This window comes from Pyxicephalus adspersus, chromosome 1 (genome assembly GCF_032062135.1).
Source record: "Pyxicephalus adspersus chromosome 1, UCB_Pads_2.0, whole genome shotgun sequence".
NCBI lineage: Eukaryota > Metazoa > Chordata > Amphibia > Anura > Pyxicephalidae > Pyxicephalus > Pyxicephalus adspersus.
In genome coordinates this window covers 23,695,548-23,723,515 of record NC_092858.1, presented here as the reverse complement: position 1 = coordinate 23,723,515, position 27,968 = coordinate 23,695,548, and the positions used below count along the sequence as shown (strand labels likewise).

At 37.0% G+C, this 27,968-nt stretch overlaps 1 protein-coding gene across 3 annotated transcripts; it reads right to left on the bottom strand.

Moving 5' to 3' along the window:
• Positions 1-723: 723 nt before the first annotated feature.
• On the bottom strand, positions 724-27,968 carry SMAD9 (SMAD family member 9). Of its 3 annotated transcripts, none has more exons than XM_072404026.1 (7): positions 27,895-27,968; positions 11,563-12,093; positions 9,759-10,016; positions 9,568-9,672; positions 9,064-9,285; positions 6,487-6,743; positions 724-3,698 (listed from the first exon to the last, which is right to left on the bottom strand). In XM_072404026.1, the coding sequence occupies exons 2-7, from the start codon at positions 11,972-11,974 to the stop codon at positions 3,555-3,557; spliced, it is 1,398 nt and encodes a 465-aa protein (XP_072260127.1). In that variant the 5' UTR covers positions 11,975-12,093; positions 27,895-27,968; the 3' UTR covers positions 724-3,554. The 3 variants fall into 3 exon arrangements, with proteins under 3 accessions (XP_072260127.1, XP_072260143.1, XP_072260135.1); XM_072404042.1 differs by lacking the exon at positions 27,895-27,968 and adding an exon at positions 27,801-27,822; XM_072404034.1 differs by lacking the exon at positions 27,895-27,968 and adding an exon at positions 22,797-22,941.

The window sequence follows — 27,968 nt, the reverse complement described above, 5'->3', positions numbered from 1 at the left end:
CTTTTTGTTATCCGGCCTGCCCTTCCGCCACATTAGGCCGGATAGTTCGGAGTCTACTGTATATATCTTGCTATAAGCAAATAAGGGTATAGACTTTTTTTTTTAAATTCCTGTCTTGATTCCATTGCCTGTCCTCTGTTGCTCCAGACATTACGCTGTTTTGTTTTCTCATTTGTTCAGGTCATCTAGTTTATTATTCAGGTTTATCTAGTAGTAGTTAGTCACATTCAATTGGACCTGTTCTTGTAATGTTGAAGACAATTTGACGCCAACAATCCAAGTTGCTTCCCGAGTTCTGAAGAAGCAGCGTGGATAGGCTTGAAACGCCTTCAACATTACAAAAAACAAGTCAAGTTAAATGTGATTTACTCCTACTAGGTATGTTTTGTGTGACTTGCCAAAGAAACAGAAATGTTACCAATACATAACTCCAATATTCCAGCTCTACAGATCCTTCAATGAAAGTTCATCTATGAAAGAATTTTTGTTTCTGTCAAAAAAAAACTTTTGTCTAACGTATGTTCAACTTGATATCCCCTATATTTTATGAATGCTTACATATATTTGGGTATCCCAGAGCTCTATTGTTAGCATGGCTTAGAGTACTATGGAACTTTTTGGGAAAAGAGGCAAATTAATAAATCTCATTCTACAATAGAGAGAGGATATGCATTGCTTACCTACAAGGACATGAACACAAACCTTGTGCATACAAAGAATAAACTCTTTTCAATACTTCATTTATTAATACAGTGCATACAACAATGAATAAAGATTTCTAAATTATTTGTATCCAAAAGAACCAACAACATGTATTCATTTCTAACAGAACAGAATACAAGAAGTCTCTGTTCCAACATAAACACATCTCAATGTGAATTATTGTAGCCGTTTTCTCAGAATCTGAATAGTTCTTACTTCTTAGTCCTGTAACTATTCTTCCTAGCTGTAGGACATTACTAATAGCACAAGTCTAAATAATATCCTAATACAGCAATCCTTAGGGATGGTCTGACAATTAATTAAGATAATTTTAGGCTACACCATTGTCAAATGCAAATTAATTTACTTCTGCAAAATATAAATATTAAGTTATTAGGGTCAGTATACTGGTCTTTCTGGCTCCGAGAGTGAAATAAAACATACTCCATGGGCCCGGGACCCTAACTCTTATTCTGACCCTAAAATCTAACCTCACGCACAAACACACCCTTAAACTCAAAAGCAAATGGTCAGATAGAAATATTGAAGCTTCCCTTAAAGTCTATGGGGACTTATGCACCAGTGCGGCCAATGGTGACGTTTTTAGATGCAGGACATAAACATTAGAAGAGACCATAGCTCATATAAGTAATGAAGCAGCTAGGGAAAGGGGAGGTTTGTTTTTGATCAGGGGTACTAAGGTTGGTTTGTTTTATTTGACTCTAACTACCCAAACCCTAAAGTTCAGTACAGACATACAATGAATTGTTGAGAAATTGTTGCTGGAAATGATCCTTTGTGATCGTTTTCAGTGGCAGATGAATTGACAAGTGCTGTACACACAGTGCTGTTCTCTTCTATAGAGGGGGGAGGATGAGCGAGCAGCACCCTGCTGTTCTCCTTTCCATTGAAGTGGGCAATGGCTGTTCCTGATTGGTTACTCATCGCTCGCCATGGTAAGGGAACAACACCAGGAAACTGCTGTACACATGTCAGATTTTCGCCCAAGGCGGACCCTGAAACTACTGCAAGGCCCCACCATATTGGATGACATGTCAGCAGCACCAGCAGTTTCCAATGAAGTGGGAAAATATTTTCCATTGCTCCTCACCGGGTTGCAATATAACACGCTATAGAGGTAGGTAGGGAAGTTAGGAAGATGAGGAAAAAGCTTCATGCGCTGGGCCAACAGTAATGCAACACTTTCAGAAGAGAAGGGGCTATGATGTGAGAGAGGAAGAGGGACTTCGATAAGTAACTGAAACTTTCTGGAGTGTCAGATACCTAGCAAATTTAGAGGTAAATTGGAAATCAAAAATTTGGCATCTCAAATGCCTACATTTTTGTTTTTTACCTTTACTATTTATTTTTAGTGTCAGGATCTATTTAATTCATAGCTCCTGACCGCAAGAGTTTATGGCCACAGGCTTTTGTTAACATGAGAACTAGCTTTCTCACCATATAGGTATAGGGCAATGCAAAAGCAGCTTAAGTGGTCATAAGTGAGGTGTGTCTGAATCTGAATCTTGGATCCAACCCAAATACTAAACTAACCTAAACTAAACTTCTCTGGCTTTTCAGTCAGTCTACCTGAGACGTGTACTTTCCTAATGAAATTGTGGCAGCACGGGACTATGCATAGCAGGCAGAAAGCCTAAAGTTAGCATTGTTACATGCATGCAGGAAGGGAAACGAGCACAGAACTTCAAGTGGAACTTTTGTTGGAATTTTGTTTGGTTAAAATGGAAAAGGGAATCTTGGTCAGGCTTTTGTTGTTTTCTGCATCTTCTCTGGGGAGATTTTCTACAACTTCCAGTCTTACTGATCCCAAAAGGGAAATAAGACAACAATCAAAACATTCTTTTTTAGGTAGAGCGAGGAAAAGGTTAAAAAACACAATCAGGTTAGACATGTTGTTACTGTGAATTATGCAAAAAGTTGCTGTAAAGCACAGTTACTACTTTACTGAAAGTACCTGTAAAGTATTCTTAGATGGGGTACCCAGGAAGCCAATGAGGTATCAGAGGGCTGCAGTGGTGACCTTAACTTTTGAAGTTTCAGTGAGTAAGCTTAGGACCTGTTTTGGTACCTAAAATTAACCTAGAGCCACACGCCAGGCAGGTTAAAATACACACTGGGTTTTTCTTTTCCCTTCCAGAGTTTGCGGTGAATAAGTTGCCCAGAATTTTGTAAATAATGGTGCTCAAGGAAGGTTGGGTACGTGTTTGGGATGGGGGGCAAACCTGGCAAACCTGGGCTTTAATAAATCTCTCTTGAATGACAATTCCTTCAGTACCGCATTGTTATTTAGAATTGTGGGGTACATGTGGCCTTTTGAAGTGGAATACTCTAAATGCAATTAAATGAAGTTATTGCTGATAAATTCTGCAGGAAAAAACAAATACTTTTTTAAATGCTGTTCTCCTTTCTAATTAAATATACAATAAACATATAAAAAATATCTATGTGTCATTATCAATAAAGAAAATTTATATAAAAAAATAAGAAAACAGATAAAATTCCTATGCGGTGTACCGTGTATAAGTGCATCAAGTCAGAATATGTTTACAACGGAGCATTATACTAGTTTGAAATAAAGTGAAAAGTGTTTTCTTTTTTTTTAACATTTGCTCCATACCATATTAATGAAGTGCTGTCTTCACAGAAATATGGCTTAGAATATATCAAAAAACATACAATGTGAATTTATAAGCACAGTTTTCTCTATGTTACACAAAAAAGCCACGTGACGTAAACTGAAATTTACCTATTTACAGTACAAATCACTAATTAAGAAAGAAAAAGATTTTCTCTTTAAGCCACTGCCTGCAATAGCACTCCAAAAACAGGGATTATGATACAGAAGAGATGGGATTGTGTGGGGAGCCCATTTGGGTCAGAACCTTGTCCAGCCATTGTAAAGGACCATGAAGATGGATCTCAATCCAACATGGAGTGCTGGTGACGTCCTGACGGTGATATTCTGCTCCCCAACCCTGAGAAAAAAAGAAGAAGAAAGGAATCGCTTTAACAACTTGAGTTTGCATACTTGTATACCTCTTACCTGTGGACCAGATTGGTTTGTACATTTCTGCTATGACCATGTTCATTCATTGATAACCTTATTACTATTAAAGAAATATATTTTGGGGAACATTTTATTGCAGGTTATAGACAAAAATCCCCCAAAAAACTTGTAAAATCCTGTAAAATCCACACAGGGATTATTTGCTGCCTTCGGGTTATACTGTCATATTTAGAGGACATCCAAGAACTCCTAAACCAGCCAAAGACAATCCCTTCTGATACCAGCACCTCTCACTTCCACAGCAAAGGCGTAGCAAGGTCATGATATTAACAGTGTACCTCAATGTGCCACTGGTAAAAGTTTTAAAGTATGTTCTTATAAATATAGGGACACAGGATCTAATACCTTTGGAACATCCAAAGGCGGTCCCACTGAGCAGTGGGACTGCAACAAAATGCCCGTGTCTCAAAGGGCTGCTTGGACGACCTTGCACCCAAAGCTGACATCAGTGTAGGATGCGGCATCCACCTAGTATGACTTATAGAATGTGAACTGAAGACTAGGTGGAAGCCCTTACAAATATAGGAGAAAGTAGTTTGATGTTGGGAAGTCCAAGAGACACCCACAGACCTGGTAGGGTAAGAAATCACAGGGAAGAGAGAAGCTCTATTCTAGGGATCAGTGTTTCTTGACCTTGACCATGGGGGAACCCTCTGAAATAACTTTCAGGTCCTTGGAAACCTATAATTACTATATCCACAGCTCACAGTATATCAGCTTGGTAGTCAGTAGGAAGAATGCCTCTTACATTGCTGGCCATTGGGAAGAATGTCACCCTTACAGATAGCCAGAAAGATCACTGATGTCACTAATCTGACATGAGAGATGCAAACTGCTCATGGAACTCTAGCAACCTCTGGAGGAATCCTAGGGTTGTACAGAACCCTGGTTGGGAAACACTGCTTTGGACCAAAGGCTTAATTATTGGTCTGTCTGCCCCACCTAGAAACAGTTGTCCTTTATGCTAGAATAATCTTGCAGGGCCCATTTGGAACCACAAAAAGTGGATCAGTTTTTCGGAAAGAGAGTTAAGCCGTGTATCTGATGGACAACAGAGGATTGTTGTTACTGCAGAGCGGTAGGAGATGTGATTGAAGGCAAAGAAAAAGGCTAGTAAGAATAGGAAAACTCTAAGCAAATGAACAGCAAAGTTGTAGAAAAGAATTACATCCTCATAGCACAAAAAAGGTAGTAGGAAGAATTATTCTTGGGTGGCTCACAGTTTTTGTTTGCCATTCCCAAATCATCCTGATGGTGGCAGCATAACCTGAACCTGAACTCCTGCATTCCTCAGTATACAATACAGAAACATTTTTTTTATTCATTTACTTTGAGCAATAAAATAAAAGTTACTGTAAATGAAAAGGCTACAATTAATTCTATAATTTATCCCATGTATAATGAAACTAAAATTACAGTGCATTTCATAAGAGTTACGGGGGGAAAAGTAGAGGTAGGTATGCCCACTGTTTTCATAAATCTTTTTGATGTTTAATTTCCCACTTTGGGGTTTACAGCAACTTTATTACTTTTTTATTTCATTTTGTTTATATTTTTCATAGCACAGAGCTTTCAGTATTAGAACCATGAACCGTGCTGTGGACAGTGTGTTAAAACAGACACTGGCATTCACTGGAAAGTGATTTCTGTGATTTTATAGAGGTATGGACTTTGTGACACATACATATTATATGAAGTATATACAGGTGGGTAGGATGGGATATTTAAGATTACTTTGCATGACAATGTTTGCATGATGCTGGAGGTGCTGGCCAGCTTTTTTTTTGCACGGATACTGCAATAGAGCAATGAGTTTGTGTACTGCGTATACTAATTGAAGAGAAGCTAAACATTGGGGCTGACTTATAACTCTCCAAGACTGGAGAAGATAGACTATGATGGGAGAACCTGGGATGAATCTGATCCAGGACTGAAAACATTTGCCAACTAACCACAGATGAAAACCATTCCAGCTTTCTTTGATCACCCAGGTCTTCTGCTGTCCTGGAGAGCCATAATAAATCAGACCCATTGTGTATAAAAAATGTGAAGGCTCATATTCTGCGATAAATAATACCACGTTATATAAGAGCTGAATTATTCATGACTTATCCCCATCCATATTACGCCAATACACTACTTTAGTCAGTGAACCATATATGTAGTTGGTGCAAATGACTTGTTGTCGGTTTCCTATTCCTGAAGATATGGTAGCGTTTGGATCTTTCCAACGACTAAGCACTCCACGATGCATGAACGCTTCTGTACATACAGCACTGTTCTGCTCTATGCAGAGGGGAGATGGAGCTGCACCCTGCTGCGTGCTCTCCCCCTTCCCTTGCATTACGATCGTTCGTCGTCCATCGTTTATGGATCTGCTAGGACCGTCGTTCAGAGGATGAACGACGTGATCTGTACACACTTCAGATTCTCATCTGATATTGGCCCTGAGCTGATTATCGGGCGAGAACCATTGGAAGTGTGTGCGTAGCTTTAGTGTGAATGGTTTTGCAATGGTATTACAGAAATGGTTGGAGGAAACAGAGAGGGTTAGTATTGGAGTACTGGGCAGACTAGTATTAGTGGGACCCAAGAATAAGGTCAGAGGGGTGGTAATGTGAAGATCCAGTGACACCCAGATATCCTATATTTATATACAGTAGTGAACCAGTACAAAAAAATTAAATAGTGCTTACTTTTACAAAACTCATCCGGATCGTACACATTTTGGTAAGTTCATACACCACCTCGAACCCTTGGTTTACCGATTGTGACAGAAGCTGGGCAAACAGTTGGTTATTGAATATCTTCAGGCTGCACCCACTTGGGATCTTGCAGACGGTTGCTGGGTGGAAACCATGCTGGTAGTTGCAGTTACGACTTTGTACAAAAATGCTGCTGTCACTGACGCACTCCGCATAAACCTCACCGCCAACATAGTAGAGGTGAACTCCTATGTGTAAAAACAGAATTTGGTTTTAGAGGACACTCTTTCTGCAACTGCATCCCCCCTGTGAATGTTATTTCTGAATGAAACGTTCTGAAATCAAAATCACAAAAACGGCACCACAATGATTCTATTTGGTTCAGCTCTTTGTTATCTATATTATTTTATAGTGTTTTATATATATATATATTGTATGTTGTTTTTTTCTTCTTTATAATTCTCCGTATATGATAAGCATATCCACCACACCTACAAAATATTTTTTACTGATGTTTGTATTCAAAAGTGTCTAATATAAAATGAATCAAGATCATGTAATCCATGAGTATAATGTTCTACAATGTAGTACGGATACACTGGGCACATATATTTATTATTTTGAATTGGTAACATCTCAGAAAACAAAATATGTACATGGTCAGGAAAATCAGGATAACATAGTATATTACAGCAAATAACTAACAAATTCACGAGGAAGACCAAGCCAAGGCCAAAGTGCAGAATACAAGTTAAGATGTATAAAGAAAGCCCAGCACACCTGACATTCTGATAACAACATGATCAAGAAGGACCTTGATGACATTATTTCCCCATATGATTCGTTTTGTGAATTGTGTTATTTATGATTAGGCACCATGTACATGGATAGTTTACTTTGACTGTGCCTTGGATGTTACTTTTCGTAATATGTTAAACTGGACTTAACAATAAAAGTAGAGGTAACTGTAAAATAGACATCCTATCTATATCTCTTTTGTCAAAAAAACAAATACGGGGGTCCTGGTGGCTTTTTGTTTTAACCATTCACCACCATTCACTACCATTAACTACCAAGGTAGTTAAGGAACAATGGTTTCTAGTATAGAAGGCTGAAGTCACACCATTTGGGTTGTGTCTAGTCACCTATTCATTCTATTTGCTTAGCGATTCTAGTTGATTGGTTTGAATAATTGCCCTCTGATCTGATACAGACAACAATGAACCCAGCCACAAATCTCAGAGGATGGCTGATATCATTTTAATATTAATATTATTGATATTATTATCAGTGTATTATTAATATATTATATATTATTAATCAGTGTTAAACCCAGGCATTTTTTTAAGCAGGGTGGGAAAAAATTGTAGGTAGATGGCAGCTCCTGCATTGTGGCACAACTATTCAGTAACCACCCAAAAACAGCCGGGGGGTTACTGAAAAGTGCCGGGTGGTGAGCCCGGCAATAAGGGGCGGGAGAACACTGATTAAAATATTATTAATATTAGATGTGGTGGCTGCATTCGCTTTTTTCCAACATCTAATTTCCTATCATTCTACCCAGTCCTGCCAGTAACAAAAATTCTGTCATAGAGTTACCACACTCACGGATCAGATGTTCATTGTTGAAGTTTACATTTCATCTTTACACTTCAAACACTTTACACTAATCAAGTGTTAACTTATATAGGCAGAGAGGGGGCTTTTGAGGCAATCAGAACATGTAAATATTTAAAAAAAGTTGATTAAACAACAAACGTATTGCCAAAAAAGCCCTAGATAGAGTAATGCTACTAAATTGACATTAAGTGCAATGATGAGATTGAGATGAGAAAAGGACATAAATGTCTCCGGTCCCGATGAGTTTTGCCATAAGGCTTCCACAAGGGGGGTAGAGAAAAGTATCGGCAATTTTACTGTAACTAAAGACATTCCAATTAGGTCTCGGGAAATTATATTGCAGCATATAGTAGTCCGATTAATACCGATTAATTTTCAGAATACCGTAGATAAGATAGGAATCAGGAGTGACTTATCCCAGTATCTGGAAACAGCAATGAGTAATGGATGTAAGCATCTCTACTGCCTCCATCCATTGCCTGTAAAAATGTACATGTTCTGATTGCCTCAAAAGCCCCCTTTCTGCCTATTTCTATTTAAACTTGATTATACTTTATCGTCGGGCTGGCACAATTAGTAAAGAAGTACATCAGCGGGAATCAAGACCAAACTTCCTGTTTACATTTTATTTTACCTAGCACGTGTTCATAGTTTTACATCCACCAAATCAATATTTTCCAAATAATAAATAAAGCAAATATTGCAGATCTTGTTTTCTAATCATTATAATATCAAACACATTAAAGTTGGCAATAAAACACACTACTCATTTAGCAAATTGTAACTTAGAATGATGAATCTTGTAGCTGATCCATACCATTGTATATAAAAATGATTTACAGAGCTTTCATCTGGAATTTACACTATGTGTGTGATTCCTGCACATGGTACATGCACAAGGAAAGTACTGTAGAATGAATCAATCATGAGGGAACCATAATAAGTTACCTTTCCCAATGTGCCGACGGGTGTTTTCAATAGTAGAGTTGCGATTGACATTAGAGAGAAGTCCCAAGCAGAATCTGTTCTTGTTGTTGGAGGGATCTGTGAAACCGTCAATGAGAACGCTGCGAGACGACGCCTGAAATGTTTCTCCCACCCGATTGTTCAGTTCATAGTATGCAACAGAACACCAGTGTAATGGTTCCTCATAGCAAACAGGGTGGAAGTCTGGTTAAAAAAAAAACAGAATCAATGTAATTTACTGAAATATTACTGGTACTTTTAGATTAAAAACATATCTAAAAGATTTAAAACATAGAACTCTACAAAATGAAAGGACATCCAGATAGTTGTCAATTAAACAAGCTCTGAAACAAGTAGAGTGTCCTCAACTCCTGTGTCACTGTTGGTCTTTGTTTAAGTTCATCCCTGGCATGAAAAGATCACAAAAAAGGCTAAACACGAATAACACAAATAGCTAAACTTAAATACAACTCTCCAAATATCCACCTCTGTTTGAAGCTGATAATATAAGCTGGCAATCAGTAGAATCACCGGAGTGTCTGTTTTGGTTCCCGTGTATCTCTGGTGGGTTGTATGGTGGTGGAGGGGTATCTAAGGGCACAAAGAAGTAAGCTAATAATTGTGAGTATACACAATTAAGACAGAAAACTGCCTTAGAAGCAATTAGTTTAGTTTACCTGTGATTTGATAAGGGCTTCCGGGCTCAGAGGAACTTCTAGGGGAATCGGGGTACCCCGCAGTGTTTGGAGAATGGTGGAAAATGTTGGTTGGTGAAGTAGAGAATGGGGTACATGATGGTTGCTGGAAGGACTCCGGAAAGGTTGCGTTGTGTGGCATTAGTGGTTCATTGCTGAGGGAGGTGTTACGAAACTTGGCAAGCAAGCTGAGCTGTGGGTTGAACTCACTGTGCCTTGGAACAAGTACCGGCGGAAGGACTAGAAATGAATAAATTATTGGTGTATAAGACACATACACAGAACAAGTTTAGATTTAATTACTGTCAAATAAATGTGCTTTATTTCTGGACAAACTCTAAAATCTGATATGTCCATAATCTCTTGTAGTAGTTATTCCCATTCAACTAAACATTTTTGTCTGCCTTCCAAGTCAGTAAATCATGATTATAAATGCTGGGGTATTTATAATCATGAACAAGTCCAGCTCTGAATGTGAGTAACTAATGTTGGATAAACAAACGACCTGGATAAATGAGAACCTTCACAGATTCCCAGGATTGTTTATAATTCCTAATTTAATTGAGATTTTTTTTTAGTAAAGCTACATAGAGTCTACCACAGCAGAAAAGATAGTTATCTTTCTTCCAAGCTCCCAAAGGCTTTCTTCAGGCTGCATAATTGGACCCCCAAAGCTGCTTCCTTTGCTGTTCTATCAGTTGTAGGCATTCTTTTGTCATGTTGTACAATGCAAGACCAGCATTTGGAAAAGTCCACTGCAGGTATAGTAAATCTCTGGGTAAAAAGTATGTTTCTACGCAGAGATGTACCATATAGAATATACAGTACCAGTTCTTTTTCCTCCACATCACTGTGGTTCTTCTGCCACGTTATACACTACTAAAGGATGTAAAAGCTGGGTGTAAAACCACATTAATGGGCAAGAGAAGCATGTATTCAAATCATCCAGTGATCAAATACTTGTACCAGTTGGGGAGCTTGGATGCAGAAGATTTTATTATACAGTAGGAACGTATATTAATTCTTCTTTTACAGTTAAGCAAGTCTGAGGTGATGGTTTTATGTATCAGACCCAATATGGGGGGCACAGATCTTGGCATGTTACTAAATTGAAGGGAAGTACAGAAGTAAAAGGCAGAAAAGTGTTTTATACAAATAGAGTATATGACATGATATGTCAATCTAATATTGGGTCTGTTTTGGTCCAAAAACAGAAAATTTAAAAACGGCTTTGGTAACCTACATGAGCAATTTTGCTTACTGCACACTTAAAAACCTGCACAAACCACCTTCATGGGGCAAAAAGGATGGCTCAGTGGCCATGTCATATTACTGTAATACTCAGTATAATAAAAAAAAAAAAAAAATATATATAAATATATATATATTTTTTTTTTATACACATGCAAGCGAAACCATCCAGAAAAATGACATTTCCAGCAGATGGGACTCTTTATAACATCGTTGATAAGCAACAAACTGTGTGGAAATAATTAAAGTAAAATGTAAAGATTGTAAGAACTTCTTTAGCATCCAAACCCCTATCCCCTGTCAATTTTGGTGGACAGCTTGGCTTGTCTATTAATGTGAGGAAAAATACAAATAAAGCCGGAATACAAAAGCAGTTCATATACTAACTAATAACATCACAGGTAATATCTGCATTCTGTTCATAGAATACAATAATATTGTTATATATTATTACAATACAATAATATTGTTTTATAACAACCTAGCTGGGGAAGAAGGCTACTGCCCAATGATAAATCAATGACGTCATAGTTACCTGGAGTTTCCACCCGGCGGTAATGATAGGGATTGATGCACACATCTTTCTGTTTGGATCCAAATGGAAACTCACAGCATTCAAGTGGTTTTAACTCATGATGTGACTGCAGATCTGGCCACCTCCAGACCCTACAATAGATGACATGTGGCAGCCCCTTACGATGTGACACTTGTAGCCTCCCGTCCAGTGATCTTGGAATGGTGACACATTTACTGGGTTGTCCCGGTGTACTGAGTGCCCTTTCTAACTCTTCCATGGCACCCTTTTTTTTCTTTAGTTTCTTCACCAGTGAATCCACAGCCTTTTCTGCCCATTTTTCCTCTTCGTCTCCTTGCTTCCAGCCAAGCAGCCGTTTTACTGCCGGACTTGTGAAGGAGAACAAGGAACTTATTGGCGTGCTGGAGTGCATAAGACTTGTCAGTGTCAGCTGAGACCTCTACAAAATCCAGTTGTCCTAGTCTTGAGATTTCTCTTTTTGAAAAAACTCTTTTAATCCTGATTGTTCACCATCAGACTAAAGTAGGTATCCTGATAAAGAAACAAATGCTGCAGTTAGTTTCATAAAATCAAGTGACTTCTAATATCACTTTAAAAAAAAAAAAAGCAACCATTTCTGCAGAACCCATCTTGTCTGCTGCAGAATCTCCATCCCACTACCAGCTATTGGTTTACTTTCTGGTAAAATGACAGCCATTGACATTGGGCCTGATTTAATAAAGCTCTCCAAGGCTGGAGAGAATACACTTTTATCGGTGAAGATGAGTGATCCAGAACACCTGGAATGTATTCCTTTAAAATCATTTGCTGTTTGCTAGCAAATGTTTTAAATCCTGGATCAGATCTATTCCAGGTTTGCTGGATCACCCAGCTTCACTAATGGAGGTGTATCCTTTGGAGCCTTGAAAAGCTCTAATAAATCAGGCCCATTGAACCTATTTCTTGTTACTCAGGCTGTCATCAACACACCACCTGAAAATCTCTTACTTTCTGAGCCTGTGGCATTGAACATGCATTCAGCAAATCTAGTCCAAAGTGCTGTAGTTTGTGTGTTTGATAGAACATTTTTTAAACTTCAGTCATACATCACAATATATGTCCTGATTATATTCCTATGTTTTCTGCCATCTTAGAAGTGAATAACCAATTAGCACTGGAAGGTTAGCGTTCTTTTACATTTTGGAGATCAGAGGTGGTTGATTTGAACAACCTGAATGACACTTTTGCTGAATTTGTAACTTCTTTAAAAATGTGCAGAATTCCATTTGTTTAAAAATGTTCCCCAATGATTATTGATGGTAAATGGGCATTGTGTTATAAAAGGACATCTATTATGAAAAGAAGATCCTGATGCACTGTCATGGGAGTTCAGTTTCTTAAATAGCTTATAATTAATTGACGGACACAAAGTGTGCAGACCAGGATCATAAAAAAATCCTCCCCCAGTGTCCTCTGATGACCTACTAATGAATTCCTCACTCATAACCTCATCACACCCATGGGTCCAAGACTCTAGAGCTGCCCCGAATCTCTGGAATGGTCTTCCTCATCCTATTTGGCTTGCTCCTACTATTTGCTCATTTAAAAGTGCACTAAAAACTATTTTTTTCAAACTTGCCTACCCATCTTCCATACCATTAATTAAAAACACTTTCTGTGATTCATTCAATATTTCAATTAATGGCAGAGTAGTTCATATTTCAGAATAATTATCTAAAAAGTGTATAGTACACTGAATATTTGTAGTCCTTATAGTTTGGTACCTTTACAGTCATTTGGTTTAGGAGAGGCTTGGGTGAGCCTGTAGGAATACTGAATAAAGAGGCAGCTAAACCCAACATTGTGCTTTCCTCAAATACTTCCATGTTGGTTAGTCACCTGAAATGTTCACACGGGTAACTGTAAATCCTATAAATAAATATAGCTTGTGATCTTTTTACAATAAATTGTATAAATCTCAGATTGCTTTCAAATCCTGGAAGAATTTCCAAAATACCAACAACAAACATACATCACTCTTCTCCACCCGCAGCCAGCCAGACGAGCCAAGCCATAGCAAGCATTAATAGCAGCTCTATAAGCTTTACTTGTTTAGCCTTGTGTAAAGAGAAGATGTGACAGCAGATCAGTGAACATCCCTGTTTATATTGTGCAAATGTTTTCCTTTATAAAGGGCTTGGAGAAGAACACTGATCCCTTTGGAGTCAAATGAAATTACTAGCCGGTGACATCAGTGTGAACTAGAGCACCATTCTTGTTAATGGGAGCCAAGCCAAGATTGTCAATTAAAGACAGAGCCATAGGACGCACACAATGTCATATCAGTGCTGACCTTTTTAATGCCTCATCTTACCCCTTTGTGCCGTTTTGTGAGTATGCAGTATTACTGAACTGGCACAATGTAAGAATGAACACTAGGCATGATTATTATAAATAGCCCTTGAATAAAATTATTTTTTGTTGATGGAAGGTGATAGGCTCGTCCTTAAAAACTAATCTCAGGCACTTCTGAGAAGATGGTCCCAGTGAAGCCCTGGTGGTCCCTCACCCCTATATTGATCCAGGTAAAGCATTAAACTCTATAGATAAATCTCAACTAATACAGTCCCCTGGCTAGATTGCTATATGTTGGAAGACCTTAACCACTTTTCGTTACTATTGTAATTATTACTTCCTCATATATCATGGACCCACTCTCTGGACCAGATGTGGATTGACCATGTTCCCTCCCGCCTCCCCCCCTCTCTTCTGTGGATTTAGTTATTCTTCCTTCACCTGACTTTCAGAGTTTTTAGCAGGTTTTTAGACTGGGCCAACAGGTAATTTAGGATTATAAGTGCCTCTGGTCTACTTTCCCGATTCAACCCTCGTATGTGGTTCTCATGTTCCAATAAGTCCGTTTCAAGCACAAGACCATATTATTTGTAAATTTTTTTTTGTGCCCATTGAACTACTGTTTTTCTTTTACTGTTGGCCTTGTTGTAATGTATTGGTATTGTTATTGTATTTGACTTTATTCTAGCAATAAAAAAGTACCTCAAAAATATTTATCGTTCACATATTGCTCCAAATGTTAGACCTGGCAGAAATGCCACTTGAATCCAATAGTACAGATATTTAAAGTTAACTTAAAGCTGCATCGTGGGTAAGAAACTTTGAAGAACATGTCTGCCCTAGATTCTGTCCCTGGAAGGGATCGTCTTTAAAGTATAGTCCTCCCAATGAGCAATCTCCATGAGATCCCTGCAAGTAACTCAATTAGCCCGAAAAGCTTGTTTTTGTTCTTCCATTGTATTATCATTGCATTGCTAGGACCTGACTTCCCCTGACTTCATTACTAGGCTAAAGTTAAGTACCAGTTCAATTTTTGATTCCTGGACAGATGATCATTTAAAAGAGTCTGCTAGGAGTCTTGGACCCTATTGTAACCTGCATTATGTGAACTATTCACTCAGTGACAAGCTTCCCGTGTTACAATTCCGTGCTTTACTTACTATACAGTTCAAACCAATGTTAAATCAATGCCATATTGTTGCTGATTCTAAAAATCTTTAGCTTCTAGATTTTTGGAAGACTTTGGTATACTTCAAAGTCTAAATCCATTCTTCTAGAAGCTAATACTAAATTATGATTACAAGTACTAATAGCCAACACAGATCTTTCAATATGGTGTGTCACAGGAAAGGATAGATGAATGTAAGCATTTAAAAAGCTGCCCACAGAGGTCTAATTGTATGGATACAATACAAATCCACTATTCAATTCACATTGGGTGAACTCTATTAGCGGTAAGCATTGAAGATAAAACTGCCCAATCCCATACAAAACCAGCTGATCTGCATTAGAATAGCTTATGCTCCATTATTGGGGGATTGATGTAAGGTGATGCCAAACACAGTTTGTTGAGTAACAACTCTAGCCATGTCATATAAATGTATTACAAGTTGTGTCTTCTCATGAGCTAAGGAGACCTTAAACAGCAATACAATATAATATACAAGTTCAGGGCCCTGTAAACCTCAACTGCTAGTTTTTGATTTTTTATGTATGGGAATAAATCTGATGAATACATAAACTTTCATACATATAAATGTATAGACCCTCTCTTTGCTCCTCCAATGACCTACTAATGACTTTTCTAGAACTACCCGACTCCCTGGAATGGTCTTCCTTGTTCTTTTTGGCTTGGTCCTACTTTCTGCTCCTATAAACCCCCCAGCGGTATGCCCAAATGTGACTTGAGGTAAACAAAAACCTGCTGAAAGCGGTAACCCTGAGCCACACTCGGGGAAGTTAAAAAAGTAAAAAGTCCCCCTGTATCCTGCAGTGTCCTGGCATCCTCTGGCCGCGTCCTCTTCCTTGATCTGTCCCCTGGCGAGTGCTCTGACGTTCCCCGGGAGTTCCCGGTGACGTCAGTGCGTGCGGCTGTCACTAGGGGAGCGGATGGAATTTCAAATTTTTTTTATTGCATTGAATACAAAATAACAGTATTGAATGCAATACACTAAATTTATATGTCTAAAAGCAGTACATTGTCTTTCATGAAAATTTATTTTACAGTATAATATAATAGTATGAGTATAATAAAGTTTAAAACACAAAATCATGGCAAAGTTTATTATTACATTTAATATTATTATTTTTTTTAATTTTAATATTTTGACATGATTTTGTGTTTCAAACTTTAATATACTCATACTATTATATTATACTGTTAAATAAATTTTCATGAAAGACAATGTACTGCTTTTAGACATATAAATCCAGACAGAAATTAACCGCCTAAAAGGTTAAAAAAGCACTCAAAACCCATCTTTTCAAACTTGCCTACCCGTCGTCTTCTTTCTCCTAAAATCCTCACTACTTCCCACCATTCAATCCCCCCTATTGTTGTGTCACTTTCCCCACCTCCTAGATTGTAAGCTCTTCTGGTCTGGGTCCTCTCCTCCTGTGTCACTGTCTGTATTTGTCTGTTTTTTGCAACCCCTATTTACTGTGTAATATGTTAGCGCTATAAAAAAATCCTGTTTATTATTATGAATATTCATAATAATAATAATAACAAAAAAGTGATACAACACATTACCATGCCATAAGATATCTTCAGTTTTTATATAATAATCTGATTGTAGGGTCTATTTTTGTGCCCAGCAGTCCATGTTTCTGCATTGTTGCTTAATTCTGGACAGTTTACAATATCAGCCAAATATTTCTACACTTATGTCACCAAGAACATGATTACAAGAAAAATAACAATACACGCAATGTTGTAAAACCCGTTTGACTGAAGTATGATCTCTGGATTGAATTGTTTTACCTTTAATCTTTTCTACACATTTGGCTTTGTATTTACATGCCATCACTTCACCAATAATAAAATCTACATTACTGGAAAGACCTTTAGACTGTTCCTAAGGGTCCTTTCATGAGTCTACATTCCTGAATGGTGAATCAGAACAAATTTTGTGTTGGTTACCATAATTATGCATTATAAATAACTGGTTTCCGCACATTCTTATGTTGGGTTACTTATCAGAGTTTCTCAGGAATGTTACTTATGTAGAAAACAAAGCTCAATGTTGAAATATAATGGGTCTTCACCTGTGTAAAAGTAAGCTAGCTGACTGGCTGTTAAGCTGACCTCCGTGGCTTTAAAGCTGGGAATAAGGACAGTCCCCCATTTTGGTGTTTTCCCAAACCTCTCTAACAAACCATATGAAGGAAGAATAAACTTATCTAACCTCATATTTACCTCATTTAAGATATGGTGACCAGGGCCAGATTTCTATTTTTTGTATTCCCTGGGCCAGCTAGCATGCGCTCATGGGGTATATATGGAAGGGCAGCCATGATGACAGGTCATTGGTGCATTGTGGGCAGAACAGCCCTAAACTAGGCACTTTTATTTATTATAAAGATATTATTACTGCCACAATAGCAGTACAAATGCCACACTTAAAGGCCATGTGGTGCCATACTCATAATTATTTGTTGTTGGCACTGTTGTTGGATGCACTTCCAGGTTCCATTCACATAAGGCTTTTATTGTATAAGTAATTTCTGGGTTAAAGGGCTTGATTTATTAAAGCTCTCCAAGGCTGGAGAGGATACAATTTCATCAGTACACCTGGGTGGTCCAGCAAACCTAAAACAGTTTTCCTAAAAGTAATTTGCTACTTGTTAGCAAATGTTTTCAATCCTGGACCAGATCCCTTTCAGGTTTGCTAGATCACCCAGCTTCACTGATGAAAGTGTATCTTCTCCAGCTTTAATAAATCAGGCCCAAAGTGTCAGGTCCCTTGAAATTCCTCATTCCAAATGGACTTTTGTCCAAAAGGCCTGCTCATCACAGTAATGGACCACAAATTGCAGGAGATCAGGCACCCACCCACCCATTTGGCTAAGAAAGAAAGTATCTTTCAGAGCACCAAAGTTGTCTTGGTATCAGTCTACATTGAGGATGGATTTGTCCTGCAGGATTGGTGGTGCATTAACAAGTATGTGATACTTCAGGTTTAATTTAATTTATAGTTTGATATAATTTCTTTCAAGCTTACTTTCACAGATTTATAAACTTCCATAGATGACATTTGGTTAATGGCTGACCTTTGAATTAGTCTTTGATTACCTGATATATCAAGAAACACATATTGTTTAAACGAACATGTACTATGGCTATGTTAGACGTCACAACAGAATACAATGAAAACATCTTATACTTAACACATTTCTAGTGAAATCTACATCCTTCGCCAGTATTTGATGAATATCAATGAATTCCACATTCTTCAACCATATTACCACAGCAGAATTATCAAGTTATCTATTGATAGTGATTGTTGGTTTCCTACACACTGTGTTATTGTTTCCGAAGAGACACAAAAACGTCAGCACAGTAGGAAAATCAGACGCCAAGCTACCATCTGGGATGTATTAGCATAAACTACTTGTACACCTCATAAAACAAGGAGCCGCAAAGCACAGCAATTAAAATTAGGAAGTCAAGTAATACAGGAAAATACACTTTTATAGTTAAAGATTACATAGATAGAGAAGCTCATCACTGACCTTCAAAACACCATAAAATAACGAAGAGGAGCAAATATGGTCATGGTACTGAGATTAAAGAATATAAAACATTGGGAATTAATTACTGCTGAAAAATAAAGGTAATAAGGATAACACTGAAGCTTTAACTGATCTCTGTGATCTACCCATGGTGATGAATGACACGATCCATTTCTGGAAGACTTTATTATCCTTTTAACATATAGAAAACAGAATTGTAGCCAAGAGTAACAGCTGTTTGTACTAATTGGTAGCCCAGAGTTCAATCCAGGGCAACTAGACACAAAGGTAATAGGAATCTCATCACTGCATGGAGAGGTTTAGTTCTTTCATATCTTTAATGGGTTGTTTTACCAGTGACAATAGATCTTTCTTCTTGGCGTAGCAGAAGAAGATCAGACAAGATATGAGATAAGCTTATATTATATGTATGTAATTAGAAAACTTACCCCAAAAATATTAAATAATCAGATTGCCACATCGCTAAATAGGATAACTATTAAAATGCAAAAGACCAAGTGGTGGCCAAACTTGCCTGTAAACAGTAGGGAGCAACAAGCATAGGTAATGTAAGCTTATATACAGTAAGAAAGAAAGTAAGTAAGGGATTTCCATGTGGCTAGGTGTATAGTTAAAATTTAATTCCATATTGTACATTAAAATATCAACAAATTTGTATAAGTCACAGAAACAATATGACAAAAAGTATATCCAAGATTTCACATCACATGCTTCACAGATAAAATTCTGCTTCCTCAGGGGAATATAATATTAATAATATAATAAAAAAGAATAATAATATTGGTCACTTGGAGATCTAACAGAGTAAAATTTACATACATATCCAATTTTATCGAATCAAAATGAACACATCAAAAATAATAAATAATTATTACCCTTAGAATTAAACTGAAAGGGACTATATTACAACGATTACAGCAAAGGGCTTAAACCATAGCAGGGTGCACATCAGAAAAGGAAGTTTTACTATACACCTAGCCACATTGAAATTCCCTTACTTTCCTCCTTACTGTATATAGGCTTATATTAACTATGCGTGTTGCTTCCAACTCCATTAAAACTTTGTTCTACGTGCTTCACAAGCCAGTACACTGGAGGTCTTCAGCTGCCATTGTCAGGTGCTAGCTTCTGATGTGGCCTTTAGGGGCTTTGGGCTTCCTCCAGGTATATTTGTCCTAAATTTATGCATTGGTATTTAGGTCCCAAGAAGGGAGCTCTCTTAGACAGAGGTAAGAACCCCAGTTCACAGGCAGTCTTGTTTTGTAGTTAGACCCTTACGTTAAAATTCTAGAAATGATCTGAGCGGAAATGATTTTGATGTGCTGGGTTTCTGACGTGTCTCTGCAACTTTAAAGAGGAATGGGCTACCTCCAGATTTATTAATTGCTATAAATTGAGTATATAAAATATTCACCCCATTCAAAATATTCACTTTTTTTGCTTTGCACACTGGAAAATGTATTTTTGTCTATCTTCATTTTGGGCTGCAAAGCACCAAAATTTGAATATTTTGATGGGGGTAATTCTTTCTTACAAATATATTTGCAGATGTGTGCAACTAAAACTATTTTTAATTAGTTGGGTGAACATAACAGTGTTGGAATCATGTAACACAACACTGATACATGATGATATGTTGTTGAACACTGTATAATTTTCTGTACACCTGGTTCAATACCAGTGATAATCTCATTAATTAATCACTAAGGTCCAGTTAAATTGCAGAACCTAATTTTAATATATGGTGGAAAAAAACCCTCTCCAGAGGAGCCCCTAAATGTTTATTACTGAATGTGAAAAGTATTTTAAAGGGTCTTATAGGACTTTTTATTATATTTCTTACTATAAAAATTTTGATAACTTTTTTTGACTTTAAGTCAAACACAATTTACTTTTCCTCACCAGACCTAAGCTCCAATAGATATGTAGTTTGGCAAAATTATTTAAAAAACCTATATGTTACCTATTTAGATAGGACCCTAAATATTTTGTTTACTCCCATTCAAGTACAAGCGACTTATCTTTAATCTGGCGCTGAAAAGTGAGCATTTGGTGACAAGTTGTAGTGTGAGTGATGATGATGTACATAGATAAGAATGCTCGCTATGTTCTATTTTATGTTTGGAAACAAATCTGTGCAGCAGACTGTGGGAATACGTCATGTTCTGCTGACTGATTGAGGGCAGGTTCATTGAAGACAAAATAAATAGCTTTGCATGCTATAGGGCTGTGTGTGTGTACAGACATGGCAAAATGCAACACTTGCTGGAAATAACTTTCAAACTTATTATTGAGATATTCTAACTGGCTGTAACTGGCAGGTGGCAAAATATCCCAAAAATGGCTTCTTCCGCCAAATACAACTTAATGGTATTTATTACAATTTGCAGTCTAAGACTCATACGATGTGCATCCATTCCCAATTATACTCTTTCAACCATTTTTTTGCATGCCATAAAGCACCAACAAAGCAAACAATCTGATTATATCACAGTCATAATGATATCAACTGCAGCTTGCACAATACTTTTCTTTTTTGATTTAGTAAATCAAATTTAATGATCCTAAAATGTATACCTGGGCAAAACATTTTTTTTTGTTTTAGATAGGACAGGGAAGGGTTAAACCCTATCACGTTTATAGCTGTACCCTGTTAGGGAGATTCACATCTCTGGGTTTTACTGGTGACCATTGCCACCAAGGACGAAAAAATTAGGGCAAATCCAAAAGTTTAGAGTTGTCCCCAGAACACAGAGGTGAAAAGAAAACTTCCAATGGAGACACCTGTTCCAAGGACAACTAAGGGGGGGGATTCTCGGCATTTTAGGAGATTTTCTCTGACTTATTGTTGTGTCTCTAGGATGAGAAGTGGAGGGAAATTTCCAATGCTATAAGAACAGCATAAAAATAAGTTGCCAGGGTGTAAAAGCTGAACTACACCCTAGCTTTAGTTTTGCACAGTTGTACAGATTTATGGATCAAAATGCTTTCATTGCAGTGCATACATTGGGCTTCTCCTATAGCCATACAGAATTATACAGAGCACAGCTCATTTCTTGACTTAATAACATCATGGAGCCTTTCCCCCACCAGTATTACGTTTACTCTAGCACTGCTGAAGTACTAAACATTTTATTTTGATGATTGATTGATTTATGTTAATAATGAGAGAAGTAGGAGCCAGGGGAGGCAAAAAATAAGCAAATTATGCTTTAACTCTATTAAAAAACAGTTTGGCTGTACATACACTTTCCTAAAGTGGAACTATACTTCTACAATTAAAAAGTTAGAGCATGCAGAATTTTGTAGGATGGACAGACATTGTCCCTTTTGCAATAAAACAAACTTAGTTGCCTTATCGCAAACTTTTTCCTGCACAGCTCAGTGTGTGATGTCAGGGAATGAATGAACTCTCCAGAGACCAGAACAAACCACCAGAATTATTTTCGCCATTAACTTTAAAGGCATTCTCATTAGGGACATTCAAAATGTCTAGTCAAATGGCCCAAGAAGCAAAGTCAGGGAGATACTAGAAACACTACTGCTGACTCAGCTTGTACTGACTTCCGGCTGAACACTGTCCAGACTCCGACTGTCCTTATTTTATACTGCTGGCCAGCTTGAATTTCTTTCTAGATTTGACCCCTGGCTGATTAACAGATTTTGCTGTGTCTGGTCCTCTTGGCACTAAATCTGCCTGTCTGGGTATGGTCACCCTGCAAATATGCCTTGTCTGTCCCTGGTACAATATCTGCTCATAGCATACAGACCTATGACTAGTTTGCACAATCTTTCTATATGCTGGTCTGTATGATCAGGTTTGATCATTTTGGAGCATTTGAATTGTGAGCACACAGGCACCCATAAATATACCTAGCTGTCATCAATGAGCATGGAAATTGCTCCGATCTTCATAATGCTAAACCAACTTTTACAGGTTCTTCTTGTACATGAGAGACGCCCTTTAAAGTCCAATTCCCTAGCCCCTTCTCCTTATCAGTCCAAGCTGGACCATGGGAAAACTGAGAAAACTGACGACCCCGGATCTCACGACAATGTACATTTGTTTGTAAGGTCAGCATAGTTGACCAAGTAGACCATTTATTCATAGTATAGACTTCCCTACTTCTCACCCCTCTAATTACCTGAAGCTGAAGCCAGTTCACTTTGCAGTTCTTACACTGGAGGTATTGGAAAGTCTCCAGGGTCAGAGCCTTGTCTATATGTCCGCAGGTGACATCTGGTTCTACATCTGGATAGTGGTGGGGCCCAAAGTCACTTATTGACCCTTAATACAAGGTAAAGATTTGTAAAGTGTGAAATTTTTTTAGTAAAAATTAAAAATAAAGAAAATCTAGATTTAAATCAGAACATATATAAAATGTAAATTATCAGCTGTTTCAGATAATAGTGATTAAATCTTGCCCATTGACCACACATCCAATTACCAGCCAACCACTCCCAATGACAGTACACTGAGCAGATTAGAAGACCTGTCCTGATCTTTACCCCCTATGCCCTGTGATTATCAGGGACATTCTCCTTCATTGATCCATTTCTCTGCTTTGATTTGACAATAATGCTCACCCCAGGAGAGACTACAGAGAATGGTTACGTGCTCACCTTCCTTCCTATATCTATTAGCCATTGCTGTTACAGATATATGTGGCCTACTTAACAGAAATATTTCTATTGTTTGTAGTATCCAGTCATTTTATTATCCTAAAAAGCAGTATTGACAGGTGGAAGTATAGCACATTTTTAGTTTATAAGTACGAAAATACTGATTTTAACAATGACAGAGGAATCAAAAATAATCAATGTGCAATCTACAACATGCAAAAAGCTGATTAGTCCAAGAGGAAGAATCAAATGTCCTATTGTTCCCTGATAAATAAACATGAGTACTCCTGTGATACAAGTGTCCCTTTTTATTAACCATTTAAAACATTTAAATGATACCTTCAGATGGTACAGTATGTAAAATGAGCTACTGCATCCATTGTATGAACCACATAAATTATGTCAAGTTACAACAAAACTCTCTGTATGCATGATTGATGGATTCATCCTAAAGAACCTCTGTATATATTTCTCTGTTTCTTTTAAACTTGACACACATGATCAGATTTTGCTTCGATTTTCACCCAGAATTGTTGCCTTTCCTCATCTTTATTGGTTTTAATAAATGACTTAGTCCAGGCACACAATCATGCTGAGATTGTACACTGAGCCACTCATGTTCAGTCTATTATTATTATTAATATTATTATTAAACAGGATTTATATAGCGCCAACATATTATCCAGCGCTGTACATTAAATAGGGGTTTTAAATGACAGATGAATACAGACAGTGACACAGGAAGAGGAGAAGACCCTGCCCCGAAGAGCTTACAGTCTAGGATTATATCAGTAGAAAACGGTGCTGACAGACCTCTCAGCACAATGTGAATTTTACTAATAAATTGGCTTTTGGTTGAACTTTTTCCAAATTTTATATGTAACTATAAATGTATCATTTGGGTCGGCCAGTTGTTGGTAGATCAAATGCTAGCCATACACTATACGATACTTGGAAAAAACAATACAAAACAAAAAACGTGCTTTGATTAATCATTTTTTAGTAAAGTTTGTGAGGACCAGGTGTTTTCACAGTCAGATATCATCCATGATTCTTTTTGTTGGAACAATTGGCTGATATATTAAATATTTGTAGTCAATACAAATGATTGATTTATTTACGGAAAAAATGAACATATCAGTAAGATAAAACCATATAAGTTTACCTAACATAAAAAAAGAGTGCGCAGAAATAATACAACCAGATGGCATATGTTTGGAATAGATTGTACCATCTCATTGTAACATCTTACAGCCATTACTATCTGCAATGATTTTAGTTTCATGTATTACAACATGTGAGTTCATTTTAAAGAAGTGTCTCCTACAACATGATTTGTGTGCCCAACAAATGGTAATTGTATTGATTCAATCAGGGAGAGTACAAGCATGCTCCTTATATTCTCCTAGGCATAAGTGGGGTTAACACTCTCGCCCATATAACATAAAGGAAAAAAAAGACTTGTCACCAGAGCAAAGAACAGTCTCACCTCCTGCGTCACTGTGTTATTTGTATAGGGAGAAATGATGCAGTCTTGTGAGAGCAAACTCCTCCTTTCCTTCTCTCTCCTGATCACAATACTGGCGTCAGTATGTCTCCTCTCTCCATGTCTCTCCCTCCTCCCCTGATCACACTATAACACTGCCAATATATCAAGACACATACACTGCTGGATTCATCCCATGTATCACTGCCCGCCATACACTCACCAATCACCCCTCCATCATCATACCCATTACTCTCATAACTTTTACAAGTTTTAGGTAACTTTTATATACAAAAAATGGATACCTGATAATAAAAGAGAAACCGGCAAAATGGTTTTGGCCATCAACCTCATCTAGAACAATAAAATGCAGAATTATGTTGCTTTAGGCAACAGCTACATTCTTTTTTTAAGGAATACAAAGCAAGAAGTCTGGAGGAACGAAAAGTGAAACAAAAGTGAGCGAATGTACATGGGAAACAACATACAGGATCTAATGGAATGGCATCAACTTATACCGCAAGTAAATCCACCAAAATCATCATTGGTGCCAACTGTGGGACTATAAATTCAGGAATGACCAGATCCCAAAGTGAAGCTAGACGATGCACAATTATAATGCAAAATTTCCAAAACTAGCCAATGTATTCCTGTTCTATGAAACCCCCTACATGTGCCTAGTTGTGCACAGCTTTTACATATTCCCTCCAAAATATGTCAGAGATTTTTCTGATTGAAATAAAATTCGGTTTATTAAATCCTAAAAGAGTAAAGTGTTTTTTGAGAAGCTTAGGAAGGGCTCAGCACTGTTTTAGGCTATGATAGTCTGTTTGGTTTGTTTCCATATATAATATACGTAGGAGATAACATAGATAATAACAATGATCACTTCTGTAGAAGCTAGAACGTCACATCTAGATATATATTATTATTATTATTATATTTTATAAACAGTATTTCTATTGCTCCAACATTATAACCTATAGAAGGGTTTAATGTACTGTGGATCCAGTAAATATAAATAGACACAATATAGAAAAGAACAGATTGCAGTATTAGAACCTGCAGAAGGGATCTGTGTAATATGGATGTAATATCTATAAAAGATATATCAGCAGCTAGTATAGATTTATAACCAATAGATAAGTCTTGAGCAGTGTGGATCTCATTTCTATTAAAGAATGTAACATGTAGCTATAGAATGCAGTATGATAAACTACAGAGAATGGTGTAATGTGGATCTCATATTCATGAATGCAGTATTATAACCCATAAAGGAGATTGGATCTAACACCCATCATGAGATACAAGGGCAAATGGAAAGTCACATGGCACATAGTCTGCAACAATATAGAAAATCCTGGAGTCCTGGAGAAATGTGGATCTCATTTCTATCATGAAATTTATCGTGAAGATATAGAATGTAGACTCATAAATTACAGAGTATGATCTATATTTGGTATAGCGTGGATCTGATATTCATAAAGAGAGATAAGAGTAGATGGGAAGTCACATGGACTGCAACAATGTAACCTAAGGAGGGGAAATTATCCATTTAATTCAAATGTAAAAGCAACAGCTAAAAGATAGATTGCAGCATTTTAATTAAAAAAACAACTATTTATCTATCTATTCATTTATCTATCCCTCTATCTATCTATCTATCTATCGCTCTATCAATCTATCTATCTATCTATCTATCTATCTATCTATCTATCTATCTATCAATGCATCTATCTATTATCTATCTATCTATCTATCTGACATAGTGTGGATCCAATATATAGAAATGTATACAGCAGGATAAAGCATAGATTGCAGCAATAAAAAGTATAGACAAGTCCATCCATCTATATCCATTTGTCCATCTATCTATCTATCTATCTAGCTAGCTAGCAAACATGTAGATTGCAGTGTTGTAACCTACAGAAGTTAAAATAGTCAGGATCTATAATAAATGCATACAGCAGCAACTAAAGTATAGATTGCAGCATTTGGTATAGTGTTGATCTAATAAACATAAACGAACATAATAGCAGAAAAGTGTGGATAATGTATAGAAGTTTGTAATAGTCAGGATATAATATATATATAGATGTATCTAAAAGCAACTAAAGTATTTGAAAGTGTAGCAGCAGCTAAGGTATAGGATGAACTAATACCATTAGAAGTTTGTAACAGTCTGAATCTAATAAGTATATAAATATATCTTGCAGAATAATTAAAAAATTTGGCAAGGTGTAGATCCAATATATATTGATATATATGATCTAATAAATATAAATAGAGATAAAAGCAGCAAAGTGTAAATTGTACTGATATAACCTATAAAAGTTTGGAATGATCTGGATCTGATGTATATATGAATACAGCAGCAGAGGTATAGATTGCAGCATTATATAAAAGTTTGGCACTGTGTGGATCTAATAAATATAAAAGTATAAAGCAGCAGCTAAAATATAGATTGCAGCATTTGGTATAGTGTTGATCTAATAAATATAAACAAAGATAATAGCAGCGAAGTGTAGATTGCACTGATATAACCTATAGAAAGTTTGTAACAGTCTAAATCTAATAAATATATATTGCAGAATAATATAAAAGTTGCACAGTGATCCAATATATATATATATATATATATATATATATATATATATATATATATACATATACATCAGCAGCTATATTATAAATGGCAGCATTTAGTATTGATGTAATGAATATAAACAGAGATAATAGCAGCAAAGTGTAAATTTTACTGATATAACCTATAAAAGTTTGGAATGATCTGTATCTGATGAATATATGAATACAGCAGCTAAGGTATAGATTGCAGCATTATATAAAAGTTTGGCACAGTGTGGATCTAATAAACATATAAAAGTATAAAGCAGCAGCTAAAATCTAGATTGCAGTCTGTGTTGTATCGTGGATCTGATTTCTCCTGGGAAGTTGGAATATTTGCAGACAGTCCTAATGTAATAGCAGTGAAAGGTGATCTGTACAATGGATAGAGATCTATAATTAGGAAGCCTCTGACCTATTGGCAGCACACCAGTCCCACACTGACCAGTGGCCTGTACGCCGCACCCGCCCAGGGCAGCGCTATGGTGGGAGAGAAGCGGTCCCCTTACCTGTGGCCCTTCGCTGCTCGGTGCCCTATGTATGTGAAGCAGAGAGGTTGCAGGAGGAGGAGGAGGAGGAGGAG

Excerpts from the sequence above, each read along its gene's own strand:
- SMAD9 (XM_072404026.1), bottom strand. The coding sequence starts at position 11,974 with ATGCACTCCAGCACGCCAATAAGTTCCTTGTTCTCCTTCACAAGTCCG. Across the intron at positions 10,017-11,562 it reads CCGCCGGGTGGAAACTCCAG|TCCTTCCGCCGGTACTTGTT; the intron begins GTAACTATGACG and ends ATTCATTTCTAG. Across the intron at positions 9,673-9,758 it reads AAGCCCTTATCAAATCACAG|ATACCCCTCCACCACCATAC; the intron begins GTAAACTAAACT and ends TTGTGCCCTTAG.